The sequence below is a fragment of the Siniperca chuatsi genome, linkage group LG15 (genome assembly GCF_020085105.1).
Source record: "Siniperca chuatsi isolate FFG_IHB_CAS linkage group LG15, ASM2008510v1, whole genome shotgun sequence".
Lineage (NCBI taxonomy): Eukaryota > Metazoa > Chordata > Actinopteri > Centrarchiformes > Sinipercidae > Siniperca > Siniperca chuatsi.
The window spans coordinates 28,423,770-28,444,415 of NC_058056.1; the positions used below are offsets into that span (position 1 = coordinate 28,423,770).

Genomic DNA, 20,646 nt, shown 5'->3' on the forward strand with positions numbered 1-20,646 from the left:
GTGTTATATTAAGTTATGTAATGTTATATATGATAGCGTATATTACCCACCATGCCTTTGGTGTGTGGTATTCCCAGGGGGCAGTGCTGCACTGCAGCCACCAGGGCGGCGACAGCGGCTCCGTACCCGCCCACTGCTTCAGGGGAAGACTTCAGCGCCACCAGCCTCTCGACGCAGCGATCCAGCAGCAAGGAACCCTGGGACGGCATCGCCACGGCGACACAGCGCAGGCACCAGGCGGCAGCCAGACAGGCTGAGGCGACGGGGTGGAGGAGGACGGAGATCACCGTGTCCAGGAGGGCTGCACGGACAAACACATGAGACAACTTCCTGCAGCCGTGATTTAAATTCTTCAGCAGATTTCTAAGCAGAGGTTTGCAGAAGATATAAACACTCTTTTATCAAATTCAGATGCGGAAACGTGCGACCATTCGTTCTCAACCTGAGAACGTCGGCGGCATCGTTCCCTCGTGACGCGTGGATGGGTGAATAAAAGACAAAGCGCCACCTTCCTGCAGACATATAATACCTGCATCTCTCCCTCTGGTTTGATCACGTTTTGATCATCGGACACAGTATGTGCTATGGACAGACAGAAGGAGGACGATCTGTCGTCTCTGATTTCACTGTGGAGGTCAGAAAGAAGTCCTGAGTGTAGAGTTATTATTCTGCTGATAAACACACGATCACCTCCTATTGATCCACAGTCGAGCCCAGACGTCCTCCTCCTTTGTCTCCCTTACATGCTCCCATTGGTTTGAACTTAAACCCTGACCACCAATGTTTTATTGGGATTGTGTGTGTGTGTGTGTGTGTGTGTGTGACAGACCTGTGCTGCTGTCACTGAGGAGGGGGGCGGCGGTGGATCCCAGTCCCTGTACGAGTCTTCCCAGTTCCAGCAGGCAGCAGACCAACACATGCTGACTGGCCGAGACGTCTGCAGACGAAACTCTGGTCTCCACGTTCCCATCAGTCAGAGCTGCATCTAAGCGCGCACACACACACACACACACACACACACACACACACACACACACACACACACAGTTAGCATTAGAGCTCCACGACTTCAAACAAACAAAATATATGACTTTCACCAATTAAAGAAATTAAATCCCCAGCTTGTACTTTAACATCATCAGTACTACAATAACGTCACTCCAGAGGCCTCCTTCACCCAAGCTGCAACGTGCAAGCGTCACGAATGTGTCCGCAATTCGTGAGAGCCAATCACGCGGCCGGCACTTGTGATCTGTGACCGTGGACCCAGAAGGAACTCATTGGGTTTTGGTGCAGATAGCGCCACCGCGTGGTCATGTTTTGCTTCTGAACCTCTGAATCTTGTTCTTCGGGATAATAAACTGCCTCTGTGTTGATCTGTTGACACTGAGCGGTTTTTTCCACATTGTACTGAAAATACACCAATGAGCCTACACAGATTTTCAGCCATTTTGATTTTTTTTTTTTTTTTAACAAAAAAAAAAACAAAACACCCCTCTTCTTACAGATTTGATCAGTTTTTCACCAAATCTGGTACATAAAATATTCGGATGAGCCTGAAAAACATTCCTTTATTTCTTTTGATATTCTATCCTGCCAGAACTCTTGCAACTACATTTGGATGACAAGAGCACTCATGAACTCTGTGCGATCCTAAAAATAATGTATTTGTCATTTGTCCTGTATGTGGCGCTACAACGCAATAAATTGAAATGTCCATAACTCTGTACAAAGCCCTAGTATTCCCAGGTTTTAGAAATGTTTAAAAAATTGCAGCCACCATTACTAGATTACATATTCTCTACTAACATTTTCTATTTATAAAATAATAAATTCAGAACACTCTGCAGCCTTGTGTCTGACATTATCCTTCAGTATTATTATGTTATTTATTTTATATAGTTGTAAATAGTACCTTGTATCACATGCTTCTTATTTAACGTTTTTTTTTACTGCACTTCTCTGCTGCAGTGACAGTTTAGCTCCCCCCTGTTGGATACATTACTACAGTACTTTTAACTACAACTACTATTAAATAAGTACGTCAAGTAGTCACACACACACACAGAGGAAAGTCATACACAGTCCTTCCTCCCGCTCTGCTCACCGATGGCTCGTTTCTGCGCGGCCACAGCGAGGCAGAGCTGTTTGGCTGCGTTGGTCTGAGCCTTCTCCCCCAGCAGAGACCCCAGGGTGCTCCTCAGGATGAAGGAGACGCAGCAGCGGGTCACCACGGCGTCGCCCGGCGTCTGCGTGGCCCTGCCGTGGGACGCCAGCTCCATCAGCAGGGACAGGAAGGCCGCGAAGTTCGCCTCCAACCAGGAGCCGCCCAGGGTGGAGACGAAGACCACGCAGGCCTGAGGAAGAGGAGCCATTTAATCCGCTCTTCAGGTCGATAAATCAAGCTCCCTAACTTCACTTGTTGTCATAGCGACCCACCTGCGTGACTCCGATGCGGACGTCCTTGCTGACGGAGCTCGTCCCCTTCAGCATGTCTCCGCTGGCTCGGAGGAAACCCGCCCCGCCCCGCAGGAACCCCCCCGACAACAAATCCATCACCTCCTCCAGGGAGCTCCGACCCCGCCCCCCCTGTCTGGGGGCTGCTGGGAGAAAAAAATAATTAAACAGGTATGATTGGAGCACGTAAAGGGCATCCCCCTGCTTCCAGACTTTGTGCTAAGCTAGGCTAACACTTCCTGGACTTATCTATCTACAGAGACGGAACTGAAACTGTATTCTCATGTGATTAAAGAGAAGACAAGAGGATTTATTAAAATATCCGACAGCTCGATTAAAGAACACAGTTGTTCTCATAGACATCGATCAGACAGATGTCCAGAGGAAACACTGTCCTCAGTAGTTCGTACTCTCCTCCCTCAGCACCCTTCCTCTCTGATCGTACCAGTGGGCTGTCTGGGCTCCACAGCAGCAGCCAGCAGAGTTCCCAGCAGTTTGGCCACAGACACTCTGACGTTGTAGTTGGATCCTTCGAAGGCTCTGAAGCACAGAGTGGCCACGTTCTCCAACTCGCTGGTCCACAGGAACACCGCCTCCCTCTGCAGCTCCAGCAAACACTGACAGGACGATCCAGACACAGACAGACGGGATGTCAGTTTGACTGTGATGGATTATCTCTCTGCAGCAGGTGGATTTTCATTGAAACAAACTGAAACAGACGGCTGAAATCGATCTAAAAGCTGACGGATGATTTGGAGAGTGATCAGCGGGAGTGATGCGATTGGCAGCTGTCAGAGGACTGCACACGCTGGGCGTCGTTACCTTGGCAGCGGCACGGCGTACCGCCATGGATCGGTCCGTCAGACAGGTCCTCGCCGCCTTGTAGACGTCGCGGTGACACGGCACGGCGCTCACGCCCAAACCTCGCAGGATCTTCTCCAAACTCAACATGATCTCATACCGACCCTGAGACTGAGAGAGGAAGAGGAGGGTGACCTCACCGCACTACAGATGTTCTGGTTAAAACCTCTTTATTAAATTACAGGAGTGTCCCGGCAGGTAAAACATATTTAAAAAGTTACTTCCCAGGGACGAGATTACTGTAAATTAACGAACCCGAACATATAAAGGTTGGGTTAAGCCCCTCGGGGGTGAATTACCTGAACTATAATGGTAAGTTCAGTATAATGTCCTACTTCCATCAGTACAACAGCAGAGGCATGTTCTCACTTATTTGGCCATATTTTTTCAATTGCTGTGAAAATACTGTCAGTGAAACTTAACACTTCCTGCAGACATTTCACATTAAAAGCCTAGCAGGGAAGGGAGGGGTGCCGCCACTGAAAGGCTTTTACCAGCTGTGCATGAAGCGTTCATTTCCACTGACGACAGCTTAACCAGCGGAAAAGTGGAAGTGACTGCAGGGGGAAATAACAGGGAGGACTCTTACTAAAATACGATCGCATACACTTACAAAACAGGAGAAATTAGAAATAAAGGACGGGTTCTCTCTGTGGTTGGAGCAAATAAAGAGAAACCAGAATTTACAGTACACAGAATACCTGCATTCGTACAGTATGAGGGACTGCCTGACCCAAACTAAATTAGAATTTATCATTAAATGTTTTCCAAAACTGAACTACTTTAAACTTATTTAGCTTTAAAAAAAAAAAGAAAGAAACTGAAATAAACCAGGATGAGTACAAACTCAAATAAAAACGCCGAAAATAAAATTAAATCCTGAGATAAAAGTAAACGTGGAAGATCCCCGTGGTGCGGCGTGGGACTGGCAGGACCGATGGGTGTCTGAATGAACGAGTGGTTTGGGGTCTGTGCAGGCGTTCCTTTCTTGTTTGGGGGTAATGACTGAGAAACTACTTGCTGAAACTTGTCTTTCTGAATAAAAACGCAAAGTGAGAAGCAGGCAAACCTCAGCGCTCTTCATGGCCTTCAGCAGGTTGGTCAGCGTGTCTTTGAAAGCGCCGACGAGCATCCGGCCGAGCTGCTCAAACAAAGCACCAAGACACGCAATGGCTGCCCTGAAACACACACACAAATATATCATTTCAAGTGTGAACTAAAATGAAGCTTCGTCCTTTTATTGGTTTAATTTGACAGAAATATGTAACTCCTAAACCTTTATCACGAAAGTCTTTGAAATCTAAGCTGAAAAGTATTTTAGTATTTGAACTTGAAAGCTCCTTTTTCCCATCTTTCCCGTGGGCCGCGAACGCAGCCGGACTTACAGTCGGGTCGGGAGGCCTGACGGAGAGTCGTCTTTGCTGCGGATGATGTCATTGCACCTGTCCACCAATAGGCTGGAAGAAATGGGGTCTCCCAGGCGGTAGAGCAGAGCCAAGCAGTGGGCCAGCAGCCAGCGGGTCGGCGGGCCGGGGGAGCCAATCAGAAGGCCCGACAGCTGCTCGATCAGATGCCGCTGCTTCAGTTTGATGTCGGCCTGGAGGGAAGAGAGAGATTTCGAGGTTTATAATTCTCATTTAGGTTCATTTTCCAGAATCACGTGACCTTTTCAAATGTGAAGGTCCTACTAAAGGGCTCGCGCAGCTCTCACCCTGTCAGCGGCAGGGAGGAGCTTCTTCAGGTGGCTCAGCCATTCAAAGATGAACTCGGCCCTCTGATGTTCACCCAGCTGACTGCAGGCATCCTCGTCCAGCAGGAGGCTGTGAGCTCGCTCCATCCTCAGCCTCCTCCTCCTCTTCCTCCTCTCCTCTCAGTGAGGGTGAGACCTTCTGTCCTGCTTTGCCATTTTCCTAAATCCTGTTAGACACAAAGGGAGGGAACGGACGGAGGAATAAAGAGAGAGAAAACACGTGCAAGCAAAGAAAAAAGGTCAGTATTTCATTTCCATATCTTCACAAAAACTCCAAAATACAGGATCCTACATTTCCCATAATGCCACTCAACACTGTCACGTCTTTCAAACTCCACACCTCCAGTTTGTCTCCGCGGACGTCAGACAACGGCTGTCACCGGCTGAGCGGGACTACACGTGTTGAGCTGTGGGAAAAACCGACCTGGAAGACAAACCGTGAACAAATCGAGCTGCAGAAGGAGCTCCGAGCTGCGCCGAGGGACGTCCAGTGTCTCAAACAGAACTGTTCGGCCTTTGTGTCCCATTGAGAGCGATCGGACCGGAACGGGACGGGAAAGAAGAGACGCTGGCAGCTCGGCCGCCGGACGCTGCGAGAATATCTGAGAGAGCAGCTCATAAATTATTCACCAGCACAACTGTGTCTCCTCCATTAACACACACACACACACACACACACCGCTCAAACACACCAACACACACACCGCTCACAAAAAGACGCAGGAAGACTAAAAATAACCTCCTGTCTCACAGAAAAACACTTTACTGCAGAGCGCTTTAAGATTTAATGAAGGAGAAAACATCCTCACCTCCTGTGTGTGTGTGTGTGTGTGTGTGTGTGTGTGTGTGAGACACGATAACCTGTTCATTATAAAATAATAAACGTTAACCTGTTTACTATTAGAAAACAACGTTCATCACAGGTTCCCAAAAGCCCAAAGTGACGTCTTCAAACGTCTCGTTTGCTTCGACCATCAGTCAGAAAATCAGAGACATTAAGAGGCTGGAAACAACATTTTTAACATTATTGCTCGGAAAATCATTTTATCGATTAATCGAGTATCAAAATCGTTGGCGATTAATTTTCTGCAGATCGACTAATCAACAAATCGACTGATCCACTACGCTGTCAGCACCAATGCTGGGCTGAGGGGGTCGAGTGTCGGCCACGACGTGACATTAAATGCAGTTTCTTTGTCGGCGTCGTGATGAAATTCTGTGTTTCTGCCGTCGGTCGCCTCTGACCTCACGTTACCTCACAACGAGCGCCACGCAGTGAGCGCCACAGATTTTAAATGAGGGGAAAACGAGCACCGGTACTCGGTATCAGCAGACGCTCTGACTTCGGGAACTGGAGAGGACACTTTGGATCGGCGTGTCCCTAAAAACAGACTGGTCGTTCCCGCTCTTCGTCAGCTACTAGATCTTAGGGGACATAACGATAAAAACTAGCGTAAACTCAGCCACCGAAAATAAAAAATATGTATTTAAAAGTGCATTTTTTTCCAAAAGCAGGAGGCTGTTTTTCTTTTCTCAAAGTGTTTCGAAAAGCTTTTTAACAAACTGATCTGCTGCTGATGATGAAAACAACCGGGCGGACGGCACCGACCATCGACTCGAGGGTGGAATAAACGATTGTTTCGTTATATTTTGGTTACTTGACGCTGTCGATTCAAGTCGGCATAAGCAGAGGGCGGTGTTTAATGGGAGTGGAAACCACACCCACGTGGCTCAAACCAGCACACCTCTTTGCACCTGTAGCCACACCCACCAGTGATGTCACAGTGTACTGAAACACCCTGGAGTACACCTGTACGTCCCTGCAGTAAAGGTGTTGAGTTACTCTTTAACCTCTTCTGCCCTTCAGGAGTCAGTTACTCTGCTCAGCATTGTTCAAAGCAAACAAACCAGACCTCGAGACCAGCATCTCGTCCCAGCTGGTTTATGAAAACCTGCGCAGACTCCAGCCTGAATCTGGCTGCTTCAGCTAAACTTCACAGACTCAGTGTCACATTCACTCTGTGTCAAACCAGAACAACCTGCAAGTTAAACTGAGACAGAAAAAGACCTTCAAACGCATCACATGTACTGAAGTGTGCTAGCAGCTGAGATAAATACACAAACTCTCTCCTTCATCCCACAAAAAAATTTAAAAAAACTCGTTAAAGTTTCTTTTTTCATGTTTTAAAAACCAAACAGCATCGCTAGCTGTTAGCATTGGGTGGCTAACCGGGTTAGCTAACGAGCTAAAGTTTAGGGACAAACCGAGATAAAAAAAAAAACGGGACCGTTTACCTGTTAGTGTCGGTTAAAGGTCGTTAATCCGTACAGAAAAGTGTCGGTCCGGAAACACACGAGCAGAAAGTCTTTTTCAGTCTTATTTTGAGGCTTTTAATGTCACAGCTGAGCTGCCGCGACGGACCCGACCCGCTGAGAGCCAGCGTCAAGACGGCGGAAACTACCGCAGATACATCCGGTTACTGTATTTCAAAATAAAACACACACATTTTAGTCAATTTATTCAAATTTCACAATTTAATCTTGTACGAGTGCAACAATTGTAAGAGACATATTTGCATCTGAGTAATAAAATGCTGCATTCCCACAGTACAGACGTTTTGACTGACTTAATTTACTATAAACCCAAAAATTTTAACAACTCACAAAATAACTCCTCATATACTGGCATTATCGTAAGTGTTTTTGTTTTGTGTATGTGAAATGTATTCATAAGAATTATAAGATTTACAATAAAGCGCAAAGAGTTATTGTTACATTCAAAATGCTATAACTTCTTGACCTTCAGAGCCCGGTTTATTGAAATAAAGTCCTGTAAATGTGTCCAAAACTTATGAGGGGTACAGAGTAAACGCATGACTGACAATATTACAAAATGTACATTTATCGTTAATTTTTAAATTAGCCCTTGTTTTATTTTTGTATTATTATTATTCACAAAATAAAATCATTTTTTAAAAATGGCCTGTCTTCATTATGATTTCCATTTTTTTTTTTAAAGGTGAAATTTTATTGCGATATGAAGTTGTTTCAAGACATTTTTGCTTTAATTTCTTAGTGCGAAGAATTGTCACTTCCGGTCATGCTTACTCCCGCTAACTTAACCGCTCGGCTGGACCTACCAAGTCGATTAACGAATCATCGAGCGACTGCACCGCCAACAACAAACGACACGACAACGATTTTGCCCTCTACAGTGTCTCCCAGGCAGAACTCCTTTACTGTTAACCACCGCTGTCAAACCAATGCAGTGCTGTAAGTTTTAGATGTTTGAGGTTAGTCTGGCCGGTGTGGCGAAAAAGGCTGAAAATGTCCACAGAAGAGAGAAAGATGTGCCTGTCAGCCCAGCTGAAGGGACAACTGAAACACCGCGCAGGATGTTAGGTCGATAGTCGAGCAGCAGATTCGGAGCGGGCAGCAAGTTGACGGACGGTACTAGAAGTTTCTACCGGCCCGTTACCGCCGCCTTCATGAACCACATCGGCGGCAGCGGGATTCATTCCTCCGCCTTCTACCGGATAAACAACTTCCGACCGTTAGCCGGCCGGAGGCTCCTCCACTGAAACTAGCCAGCAGGCTAAAGCTACAGACTGTTCACAGTACAGGGAGCTGGCTAACGGCTGGCTAACACCGAGGCTAACGGCTGGCTAACACCGAGGCTAACGGCTGGCTAACACCGAGGCTAACGGCTAGCTGACAGCAGCCCGGGATGTTCGGTTGTTTGGTCTCCGGCAGGTTGGTGCAGACGGACGCGGTGCAGGTCGCCTCGGACAAGTTCGTGTTCAACCTGCCGGACTACGAGAACGTGAACCACGTGGTGGTGTTCATGCTGGGCACGGTGCCGTTCCCCGCCGGCATGGGCGGCGCCGTCTACTTCTCCTTCCCGGACCCGGCGAGCGGCGGCCCGGTGTGGCAGCTGCTCGGGTTCATCACCAACGACAAGCCCAGTGCCATCTTTAAGATCTCCGGGCTGAAGGCCGGGGAGGGCGGGGCGCACCCCTTCGGCACGATGGCCTCCTCTTCGTCGCCCTCCGTGGCTCAGGTCGGGGTGTCGGTGGAGGCTCTGGAGCAGCTGGCCCAGCAGATCCCGGTGTCCAGCGCCGCCGTGTCCACCGTGGACTCCTTCCTGCAGTTCACCCAGAAGATGCTGGACAGTCTGTACAACTTCGCCTCGTCCTTCGCCGTGTCGCAGGCGCAGATGACCCCGAACCCCACGGAGACCTTCATCCCGTCCAGCTGCATCCTGAAGTGGTATGAAAACTTCCAGAGGAGGATGGCTCAGAACCCGAACTTCTGGAAAAACTGATGAAAGCAGAGCCACCGGAGGAGGACTTGAAAAGACCCTGAACCTGCCGGGACAGCTTCTAATACAAGTCTCCGCTTCATTTCCTCCAGAAAACTGTCTGAAAGTGTCTTTTAAACACAAGTTCAGAGAGATAACTTGAAGGGTCACTCGTGGCCTTGGAAACAGCAGCTAAAAACAAACAAACAACTTGTTGTTTCTGAAACTTTGAGCCAGATCTCTGGTGAAAATAATAAAAAATCAAAGAAGTGAACTCCACTTTATTCCCAGAGTAGATTTCCTTGTTTCCAGGATCATCATCTTTCTTTGAAATCAGAATCAGAAATACTTTATTGATCCCCGAAGGGAAACTCTTTGTTACAGCAGCTCGCCTTTACGTCAGAGCACACAGGAGAAGTACTAGCAAACAATATGATACACTATAAAACTATAAAACAGGTCAGATAATAAATTAAGTACCAGGTGGGTATAAGTATAAGATAAACTAAGTGTCGAGTACCAAGTGGGTTTACCGGGTGATGATGATAATACAGTATAATAATACAATGTAATAAATTAGTAATAAGTAATAAGCAGAGGTGCATGTGCTGTCGAGAGTAATAGAGGTATATAATATCAATAACAATAAATAAGAAAAACTAACATGGGAAAACTAAATATTGCACAGGAGTATTAACACAGAATATTGCACAGTTATTCAAGTATTGCAGAGATGTTAATGATCAATGTCCAGTTTAGTGACTTCGGGTCATACAGACTGACACTTAGAGGGAGGAGTTAAAGAGTCTGATGGCCACAGGCAGGAATGACTTCCTGTGGCGCTCTGTGGTGCATTGTGGGGGGATGAGTCTTCCGCTGAAGGTGCTCCTTTGTTTGACCGGCGCGTCATGGAGCGGGTGGGAGACGCTGTCCAAGATGGCGTGTAGTTTACCCAGCATCCTCCTCTCTGACACCACCGCCAGAGAGTCCAGCTCCACCCCCACAATGTCACCGGCCTTACGGGTCAGTTTGTTGAGTCTGTTGGCGTCCGCTACCCTCAGCCTGCTGCCCCAGCATGCAACAGCATACAGGACAGCACCGGCCACCACAGACTCATAAAACATCCTCAGCATCGTCCGGCAGATGTTGAAGGACCTCAGCCTCCTCAGGAAACAGAGGCGGCTCTGGTCCTTCCTGTAGAGCCAGAATACAGTTCCAGACTACAGAAACCCCTTTAAGTGTTATTTACTTTATAAACAAGGTTGGATTACTTTCGCAAAAAAAAGTTGTCAGAAACTTCAGAATCAGAAATACTTCATCGATCCCCGAGGAGGAAACTCTTTAAACTCTTCCGGCCGCATCTCGTCGTCCAATCAGTCAGTTTAGATCTCCATGACAACTGAGCAAACCCCATCAGCTGAGGAAGACCAGGAGATGCAACTGATGATTGTTTTCATAATCGATTGTTTTCACAATTCAGCAAATTAAACTTCTGGTTTATAAAATGTCATAAATTACAGAAAAACGCACAAAGTCACATTTTCTTAAAAACCCAAGCCGACGTCTTCGATTTGCTCGTTTTGTTCCGACCAACAGTTTTACCCCGAAAGATATTCTGCTTTTTAAAAACAAAACAAAAGAAAGCAGCAAAACTTCGAAGTCCTTTTTTGCTTCTGCATCTTAACAAAATGCAGAAATTCCAGTTTTCAGAATAAGAAATTAGAATCATCCCAGAAAAATCTTAAACTCAAGGTCTACTTACTGGCTTTTTCCGGAGCTTTTGACGGCGTCTCATGGTATTCCTCAGCAGATGGTTTGACGAATTCCTTTTTAAGTTCATCTGCATCGAAATACTGGAGCTTTTGGGCCACATTTAATGGTCTTCAAGAGCGGACGGTTTGCTCAGCTGTCGTAGAGAAAGTTTAGTTTATGTCCGTACTGACTTACTGAGCAAACTCCATCTGAGGAAGACCACAAGGGGGGTTGAAAGATCTTGAAAAGGCTAGTAAGTGCAGTACAGCCAAAATACAGAACGTGACAAAGGTCAGAGCCTCATGGGAGTTGTAGTTGTTGGGAGGTTTATCTAATTATACTGAATCCTTTTTTGTTTCCAAGTTCAAGAATAAACTTCAAGACTCAAGTTTGGATCTTTACAAGGTTTTGGTTTATTTCACCTCAATTTTACAGTTCGGCTGCTTTATTTAGGAGGATTTCACATTTGTTTTACAGGTGTGAGTTTCTCCACAGGTCGCTCAGTGCCGGACTAAACGCGTCGTTACGCTGGAGATGTTTTAGCGGTGTAGCTTCTTCCACAGTGTTTTTGTTTTGTGTCAGACTTTTCCAAAGTCTGGAATCAGTGAAGTTCCTGACGAGGAAGATTCACAACACCGTCCAGTTTGTGGAAAAAAAGAGAAGATGATTGTCAGTGGTTCTGGTCTCTTAACATTTACCAGCTACAATAATAATAATTATGATAAATCCCTGGATTAAAGAACTGCCTGTGTGCGTATGACAATAAAAGCAAATGTACAACATTTAGACAAACATTAAAACTGCAAATAAGAGAATATATACAATATAAGAGCCTACTTAACCTTAAAAATACTCTGCTGCACTGCACATGTGCTGTAACGCCGCTGTAATACTGTGTACAGCCGCCAGGCGGCGCTGCAGCTGCCCTGCAAGCATTCAACCTTTGAAACGTTGGCATGTCTTTCTGTAACTATCTGTGAATGTGATGCAATTCAAGATTCATCTTTTTATGTTAAGCAACACTATAAATCATGTCAACATGTAGCAGCTGCCAGAAATCACTCTGTAGTTTTACTTAATGATAAAAACAAGCCTTTTCTTATAAAGTTAAAATCACCTTCCTGGTTTATATCAGCCTGTAAACTGTAATCAGAGCGGATCTTTCCAGCAGAGTTTTGGTGCAAGAAGCTGAAGGAGACTTGTAATTGGTTTAACAGTCAGGGGAAAGAGATTTGCTATCAGGGGAGAAAGGGCGTGGAGCTGCTGATACATGAAGGCACACACACACACAGTGCAGCTGTTCACGTGAAAAGCTGCACGTTTTGCTCATTAAGCGTCCGTAATTTGGTGTATTTGCAGTCAGGATGATGCTGGAGCTGTTGATGCTGTTTGGAGGTCTGTTGGTCGGAGGTTACTTTCTTCTTCATATGACTTTTCTCAAGTTGCCCAGATGTACAAGTGCTGCAAAGTTACACGGGAAAACCGCCATCGTCACCGGTGAGTTCGCAGGCCGCAGGCCGAGCTGCCTTCATGAGATCAACAGTGTGTTGTCACCAAGGAACTATTGCAAATATTCACATTGAAAACAGCTGCTGAAATGCTGCTGAGTCAGACTGAGAAAACAGGCTTCACGTGTGGAGACAAAAACCCAGACAGGAGACTAAGCTCTCAGTGTAAAACACTATACGGTGCCGCTTTCTAATAAGGCATCATTTTTAAGTTGTAACTAATGGCTTTATTAATGTTTAATAAAGCATTTTCAGACACATTTTTTGGGTTGACTGGCTTTAAAGATGTCTTTGCCTGGTGTTTAGCCTTTCAGTTTGGTACAAATGCTGCTAGAAATGTGATAATCCATCAATAAATGCTTAATAAGTTGTTATTAAGTTGATTTCTGTCCAGATCAAGTGTGTCAAGGAATTTTCACAACCTGGCAACCCTGTTGTGCATATATTAATGCCATATAACTAATCTGCTAAGCTTTAGTAAATGATTTATTAACCATTACTAAAGCCATTGGTTACAACCTATAATCCCTTTATTATGGGTGCCTTATTAGAAAGTGGTGCCAACTATATTTAAAGTGATATTCAACCCAAAATGTATCTGTATGGACCAATAAAAATATCTGCAAGCTTAAAAGATGGCTGTCCACAGAGAAAAGCAGCCGCCTTCAGTTTAAATATGTCAGTTAAAATGGATTCCAAATAGCATAATCCACTTCTCCTCAAATATTTGTAAATAATTACATCTATGTCTGTTTGAGCCTGTTCATTCAGCTTTAAGTCTAAAAGGAGTGTCACAGTTTGGGTGGAGTGACACCAACTGGATTAGATCCATCAGGGAGTTTAGATAGTATAATTTCAGATGGAAATGTTCCAACAGCTACAGCTCTCGTGAGGCTTTGAGGGCTGCCTAAAACGTTGTTTTGCTGGAAGCAATTTTTTTTTTTTTACCACTGTATGTCATACAAAACATGATCAAAAAAGATGCAAAAAGACCCAACAAAATATACTGTATGCATATATACACACACACATAAACAAAAGTAAAATTACTTTCAAAAAAAGCAAAGGAAACAAAATAAAGTAAACAGAAGAGTTACACGAATACGTAAACGAAAACTAATGATGGTGCAGTTTGTCCAAACTTACTACAACTTTTTTGTTGTTTGTAACTTTGGAAAATTACAAAAATTGTCACACGCAGACCGTTCATCCTCTGGGAAGCATGAATATCGAAATTTTGGACCAATTCACTGAGTAGATGTGGAGATATTTGAGAGGATAACCATCGTCGTTAGGATTCATCATCTGGGCTCCATGAATGTCAATACAAAAGGTCTTGGCAATCCAACCAATAGTCTTTGAGATATTTAGTCTAGTATAGTCTGGGCCGAACTGGTTGACTGACTGACCGACGTCGCTAGCACGGCTAATTAAAAAAAAGATTCTGTCCGTCCTCTCCAGGAGCAAACACCGGCATCGGTAAGACCACAGCGATGGACCTGGCCAGGAGGGGGGCGAGGGTGATCCTGGCCTGCAGAGACAAACGGCGAGCTGAGGCCGCCATCCAGGAAATCATCCAGGTAAAGACAAAACAGTTTCTGACTGCAGAGGTCACAGCACAAATTTACCGGGAATATACCCCGTATGTTTAGCCTTCAGTTCAGTTATAATCATCACTAAAAACACTTTTTCTCCAGAAATTGTTTGTGCAACAAAATGTCTGACTTTTCAGTTACAGCTGGTGTACCTCAGGGCTACACCCTAGGTCCTCTTCTCTTCTGTATATACATATGTTACCCGAAGATGATAATATTCACAAAGATGGGGCTCATTTTCATTGTTATGCTGATGATACGCACATATCACATGCCAATTCAATCTGCCCGTGTATCTATATCAGCGTTAGTTTAAGGATATTTGTTTTTTTTTAAACAAAGATGAGAAACACAACAAATATCTCCTGACATGATAAAATGTGGAAAACCATCTAGTGACTGAATAGAGCAGGGAAAGCAGGAAACTGTCCTGTAAGTGTTCAGTGTTTTCTAACCTCTCCTTGTTATCCTTGTGATCAGGAGACGGGGAACAGCCAGGTGATCTTCATGCAGCTCGACCTGGCCAGTCTGCAGTCTGTTCGCTCCTTCGCTGACAACTTCCTCCAGTCCGAGTCCAGGCTGGATCTGCTCATCAACAACGCTGGTCAGATCAGTGGTTTCCAACCTTTTCTGTCAGACCCTTAGCCCAGTCAGATTACTGAAGTACCCCTTCATCGACGCTACCTGTCGTTGTTTTAAATGTGTTGATTTGAATTGATTTAAAACTTTTACTCTATTAGTTATGTAAAAATGGATAATGTTTTCACACTGTCAATATTTAGGTTGGTTTGGAAGATGGATGTTTCAACCATTTTTCTCTTACTTTTAGCTACCCGTTTAGACTTCTTTGCTCGTTCATGCACTCTCAAAATATATGGAAGTAAAGACACGACAAAATAGTAGATTATTGCTAAGCCACAACTGTAATTTTATTGTTCCTGATGTTTCTGTCTTCAGGTCTGATGAAGGGTGGAAAGACGGAGGACGGCTTCGGGATGATCTTTGGCGTCAATCACCTGGGTCACTTCCTGTTGACGGTGTTGCTCCTGGACCGACTGAAGGCGAGCAAGCCGAGCCGCGTGGTGACCGTGGCCTCCAAAGCGTATGAGATGGGGAAGGTGGATTTCAACAGTTTGACGACTCACAGAGAGTTGGGTTTGGGCAGCACCGGCTATCAGCTCTTCCAGAAGTACTGCCACAGCAAACTGTGCAACGTTCTCTTCACCTACGAGCTCGCCAAGAGGCTGCAGGGCACCGACGTCACCTGCTACAGCGTCCATCCGGGTCAGTAGACAACATCTTATGTTTGCGTCTAGCTTTTTCTCATCTACAGTGTCCTTCTTACGGAAGCCCATTTCTGCCAGGAAAAGGGGAAAAAATAGATTAATTAAAAGAGCTACCTGTAAATCAAAACTTAGGACATAGTGAGACAAAAGTTTGACTTTCTAAATCAAAATTATGAGATACTAATGACAAAGTCAAATCTATGAGATAATTATGATACTAAATTAAAATGTCAACTTGCTCTTTAGTAATTTTGATTTATTATCTAAAAACTTTCATTTTACAATCTCATAATTTTGATGTATGTTATAACTTTTACTTATAATGTAATACATTTATTTATTTATGTTATAGAAAATATGACCTTTTGACCTTTTTCATTGGGTCTGCAATCGGCCAGATGAATCTCTGCAAGTTTGCCGTGCTACTGCTGTTCCTCCTAGGTGTGGGAACCGATGCTCTGCTCGGATGGGGATCCGATCAGCCATTCGACCCCGAGTTCCTGCTCAATCTGCGTCCCTCAGTGGTCGCTATTGACCCGGCGTAGAATATACGGGCGGAGATACTGTGTTCATCAGTGATCTTCACAAATAAACATTGATTTGTGCTCCATGGACGAATAACTAAAAGGCTACCTCTGCCACACACATGCATAAGACCCTAGATAAGTGTTACGCCCCAGTTCCTGGAGCCTACAGGTCACTTCATAACATCATCCTACTTGCCCCAGCCTACATCCATCCAGGACAGTCAAAACATGGACTCCATCAAGCATTGAGGCCCTACAGGGTTGTTTTGACTGCACCACATGGGGGCTGTTCCTGGATTCAAGTACTAGTCAAAATACACTATGTTGATTCTGTAATTCCTACTAAGCAGATCACTATATTCCAAAATAACAAACCCTGGGTGACCGAAGAGCTCAAAGGCATCCTGTGTATTTTACAGGATCCGCTGAGGAGAAAAAACAGCAGCCATCAGTCAATAAAAATAAAAATAAGATCGAGCAGAAGTTTCAGCAAGGCAACCACAGGGCAGCGTGGCAGGGAATTAAAAACATGGCCGCTGTAAACACCAGTGACAATTATTCTACTCATCACTGCTTATTGTATGAAAAGGTTGGGTGGGCATTTCTGACGTGACAGGCGTTGGTTTCTATTTATTTATAAAGCCCTTAATGGCTTAACTTGCCATCATATATCCCTTCCCTGTTAAACTGGTCCAATATTTATTATTTGACCCGCTAATGCTTCAAGATACTAAACACTAAATTTGGGAAAACTGCTTTAACCGTAACTTTAACCCTTTTAACCGTACTTTCGACATAATTGTAAATGATTCCTCGAGATTAAATAAAGGTTTAATGAATGAAAAACACAAAGACCAAGAGAAGGCGGGTGAGCGTGGAGGGGGTCAGTGATTCCTCTCTGCCTAACGAACTAAACAGGTTTTACACCCACTTCGAGAGACCTGACCTGGCATCCGACATGGCGGAGCTCAGCCACAGCCTTATGCCATCCACCACACTCACCCTCCGAAAACAGGATGTGCTAAACCTGCTCAAAGCCGCCCCAACCAACAAGACCGCTGGACCTCATGGCATCTGTGACAGGACCCCCAAGCACTGTGCTGAGCTGCTCAGCGAGGGCCTCCCTGCAGCTATAGACCAAGGGGTGGCCCCGCTGCAATCATCCCGGTCCCCAGAAAGGACGAGGCTTGGTCCCTCAACCACCACAGGCCCATTGCTCTCACATCTCTGGTCATGAAGGTCCTAGAGAAGCTGGTCAAGTCCTACATCATGTCTCGTACTGGTGCCGGCCCAGACCCCCAGTTTGTTTAACGCACTAGAAGGGGGGTGGATGATGCTAAACATTATGGGGGATAGCGCCTATTTCCTCCACCCCCAGTTCCAGATGCTCTCTCTCAGATTATGCGCCATTTAAGCATTTAGACCATGCGCTATAGTTAAACAGGGCCCTTAATCTTTTTCTGCTGACAGAAATGGTCTTCCATACATATTAATTATATGTATTGTCAGTTAAACTTGTGTTTATTTTTTTCCTTCTCTATCCAGGAGCCATAAAGACGGAGATCGGTCGTCACGCTGGTTTCTGGTGGAAGCTCATCATGACACCCATCGTCGTCCTTTTCTTCATGGATGCCACGTCCGGAGCTCAGACCACGCTCCACTGTGCCCTGGAGCAAGGCATCGAGCACCTCAGCGGCCACTACTTCACTCAGTGTGCGCCGCTGATGAACATCGAGTCGAAGGCGAGAGACGACGCCACGGCCAAGAAGCTGTGGGAGCTCAGCGAGAGTTTCTGCGGTCTGTCCTAAAACCAAACCTGAAATCTGAGCTTTGTTTTTAATCCCAGAGTAAACTCTGAGATTGTCACTGAGACGCTCAGTAATGATTATCACAACAGGGCCGGCTCTAACCATTTAGGCGCCCTAGGCGAGTTAGGATTTGGTTTTCTGCAGATTTTGTAGCTTGTGCATATCACTGATGATTATCACTTGTAAATATACGCAGGCCTTCCTCTGTATAGCTTCACTACAACCAGGAAAGAGACACATATGACCAACAATAAATAAAAAGAGCTATGGACGTAGCGGCTGGTGCAAAAAGCAATATTAGGCCTCAGAAATGAAATAACTGCCACTTTAACAGCAACCAAAGCGACAACACAGAGATGTATGACTAATATAAACTCCACAGCAGCAGCAGCCACAAACACACATATTAAAGCGAAGAGAGCTGCACAGTTTCTACACACCGCACACACACAACGCTACATTGCTAGGCAACGCAGTGGTTGTTGATGTCCCTGTCTGTAGTTGTTGTACTCACCTGTCTGAACGTCATTCTGTGAGCCTTGTGCACCGCGAAGTCCTCACCAATCTGCTCTAAGTTCAACTTCTTTGATGGATCATCCTCAGTGCACATTATAACCAGTCCTCTCAGCCTGTCTGTCCCAGTATCAGCCAGTCTGTCCCAGTATAACCAGTCCTCTCAGCCAGTCTGTCCCAGTGTAACCAGGTTCAGTGTTTGGATGAATGTCTAAATAACAAAAGGAACATTACATCTATATCTCATACATCCACAGTTAAAAAAATACTAATATTTTATATATTTACATAAATATAATATTTACCGCATAAAAGAAAACAGCTATTTTTGCTATATTTTGAAATATATGTGGCACACATGCACATACATCGACATATGTAATTTACATCTATGGCCATATATCAGATTTTAAATTCAAAAAGAGTTTCAGGGTTAATCAGTTTAATAAACACAGTTTTTTACTTCATGACTTTTCCTAATTTTATGAGAATTGTTGTCTAATTGGATTTGTTATTTGAGTTCTATAACAGTTTTACTTTTAAAAAGACCGTCTCTTGACTCCTTTTAACAATTTTAGGCCCATTTCTGATCTCCCATTTTTAGCCAAGGTTTTAGAAAAGGCTTTTATTCATGATAACAATGTCTTTGAAAAAATCCAATCTGGTTTTAGAAACAAACATAGTACTGAAACTGCACTTTTCAAAGTCTTAAATGACTTGCTGTCAGCTGATGCTGGCCATAAATCCATCCTTGTCCTCCTGGATCTATTCGACACCATCGACCACGAGATCCTCTTGGACCGTCTTGAAACCGGGGTGGGTACCGGTGACACTGACGAAGCACAAAGTTTCTGCGTTTGCACGCAGGTGAGCTGCAGCAGGTGAGCTGCAGCAGGTGTTCACTCGGTGCTGGGTCCAGTCCTCTTCTTCATTTACATCCTGGCCACCTTATACGTAGACACAATATCAGTTTCCATTTTTACGCAGACGATACTCAGATCTACCCTGCAAAACGCTATCAGAACAACCTGCTAAACTGCCTTCAAAATTTCCTGCAGCTAAATGCTGATAAGACCGAGATATTGATCATAGGTCAAGATTGTGCAAATGCTCAAATATCAAACAGTCATGGTTCTCTGTCCCATTCAATGACTCAGCATTGCAGAAATCTTGGTGTCATTTTTGATCAAAACCTCATCTTAGACATGTTAAAACGATGGTTCAATCCTACTTTCATCATCTCAGAAACATCCCAAGGATCAGACCATTTAAATTCTAGTTTCAAAACGTTCAGAGTTAATCCTAATGTTCAGTTTACTAAACACTGTTTTTTACTTCATGACATTTCTTTCTGCCAAAAATCTGGAAACGCCTTCAAAACTAGTCTGTTAGATTATTGTAACACCTCGCTCTCCGGCTCATCCAAAACTCGGCCGCCAGGATTTTCATGATCACATCACACCGATCCTGGCTTCCTTATGCTGGCTACCTGTTGTTTTCAGAACCGATTTCAAGATATTATTGATTATCTACAAAGCCCTAAGAGGCCTCGCCCCAAGTTATCTAGCAGATCTGTTAGTGCCCTATGAAAGGTGAGTCTTTGCAGCCAGGGCTCCGAGACAGCGGAGGACCTGCCTGAGGAGGTCGAGCTTTTGAATCCCTTTTAAAACCCCACTTTTTTTAAAATGGCTTTTCATTGTTTTCATTGATGTTTTATGACAGTTTATCAGAATCAGAAATACTTTATTGATCCCCGAGAGAAACTCATTTGCTACAGCAGCTCACTGTCACGTCAGTGCACATAGGAATAGAAGCACTAAGCAAAATATATATATATATATATATATATATATATATATATATATATATATATATATATATATATATATACACAAAGTGGGTTTATGATAATAATATGGTATAAAGTAATAGTTAGTTCATTTTACACTCTGTGTTTTATGTGTTTAGTTTTTATGGCTTTTAATTCATTTTATTCTTTTTGTTATAAATGTGCTCTGTTTTTATTTCAAAGCACTTTGTAACTGTGTTTTGAAAGGTGCTATATAAATAAAGTTTATCATTATTTTTATTTTGTGTAAAAACAAAGCTTTATGCTCATTTCTGTATTTTGTCAGTTTCATCAAATGTGCAAGCTCAGTTTGTATCAAAGCGAAGGATTACTACTTCAATACCTTCCTACATATTGGCTTTTAATAAGGTCAGAAATCAAATTGGTTGACTTTGCAATTATTATTTTGACACATACGACAGTGGAACCCCGAACAACGA

At 44.3% G+C, this 20,646-nt stretch overlaps 3 protein-coding genes across 7 annotated transcripts in view; 2 read left to right on the forward strand and 1 right to left on the reverse strand.

Annotated features, from left to right (window-relative positions):
- Positions 1 to 7,702, reverse strand: part of heatr5a (HEAT repeat containing 5a) — a 35,611-nt gene extending 27,909 nt beyond the window's left edge. For 2 of the 5 annotated variants that reach the window (XM_044167742.1, XM_044167740.1), the window contains exons 1-10: positions 7,364 to 7,702; positions 5,030 to 5,235; positions 4,704 to 4,915; positions 4,388 to 4,496; positions 3,280 to 3,429; positions 2,903 to 3,074; positions 2,440 to 2,600; positions 2,108 to 2,357; positions 830 to 985; positions 51 to 301 (exon numbers count right to left, since the gene is read on the reverse strand). In XM_044167742.1, the coding sequence (XP_044023677.1) occupies positions 51 to 301; positions 830 to 985; positions 2,108 to 2,357; positions 2,440 to 2,600; positions 2,903 to 3,074; positions 3,280 to 3,429; positions 4,388 to 4,496; positions 4,704 to 4,915; positions 5,030 to 5,155 (1,587 nt within the window). In that variant the 5' untranslated portion in view covers positions 5,156 to 5,235; positions 7,364 to 7,702. Of the gene's footprint in view, positions 1 to 50; positions 302 to 829; positions 986 to 2,107; positions 2,358 to 2,439; positions 2,604 to 2,902; positions 3,075 to 3,279; positions 3,430 to 4,387; positions 4,497 to 4,703; positions 4,916 to 5,029; positions 5,236 to 5,408; positions 5,551 to 7,363 lie in introns of those variants that run through there. The other 3 variants (XM_044167741.1, XM_044167738.1, XM_044167739.1) reach the window with 2 other exon arrangements.
- A 293-nt stretch (positions 7,703 to 7,995) lies between these two features.
- hikeshi (heat shock protein nuclear import factor hikeshi) lies at positions 7,996 to 9,647 on the forward strand. Its single transcript, XM_044167749.1, has 2 exons — positions 7,996 to 8,698; positions 8,745 to 9,647. The coding sequence occupies exon 2, from the start codon at positions 8,796 to 8,798 to the stop codon at positions 9,390 to 9,392; it is 597 nt and encodes a 198-aa protein (XP_044023684.1). The 5' UTR covers positions 7,996 to 8,698; positions 8,745 to 8,795; the 3' UTR covers positions 9,393 to 9,647.
- A 787-nt stretch (positions 9,648 to 10,434) lies between these two features.
- Positions 10,435 to 18,824, forward strand: LOC122862325 (dehydrogenase/reductase SDR family member 13-like). The gene is made up of 5 exons (XM_044167744.1): positions 10,435 to 12,617; positions 14,090 to 14,208; positions 14,704 to 14,827; positions 15,181 to 15,507; positions 17,582 to 18,824. Exons 1-5 carry the CDS (start codon positions 12,485 to 12,487, stop codon positions 17,842 to 17,844), a joined length of 966 nt encoding a protein of 321 aa, XP_044023679.1. The 5' UTR covers positions 10,435 to 12,484; the 3' UTR covers positions 17,845 to 18,824.
- Positions 18,825 to 20,646: the final 1,822 nt, after the last annotated feature.

What these genes read in the sequence shown, in the direction of transcription:
- hikeshi (XM_044167749.1), top strand. Translation starts at nt 8,796, where the DNA reads ATGTTCGGTTGTTTGGTCTCCGGCAGGTTGGTGCAGACGGACGCGGTG.
- LOC122862325 (XM_044167744.1), top strand. Translation starts at nt 12,485, where the DNA reads ATGATGCTGGAGCTGTTGATGCTGTTTGGAGGTCTGTTGGTCGGAGGT. An exon ending in GAAAACCGCCATCGTCACCG is followed by an intron (nt 12,618 to 14,089) that starts GTGAGTTCGCAG and finishes CGTCCTCTCCAG; the next exon opens with GAGCAAACACCGGCATCGGT. An exon ending in TCTGCTCATCAACAACGCTG is followed by an intron (nt 14,828 to 15,180) that starts GTCAGATCAGTG and finishes TTCTGTCTTCAG; the next exon opens with GTCTGATGAAGGGTGGAAAG.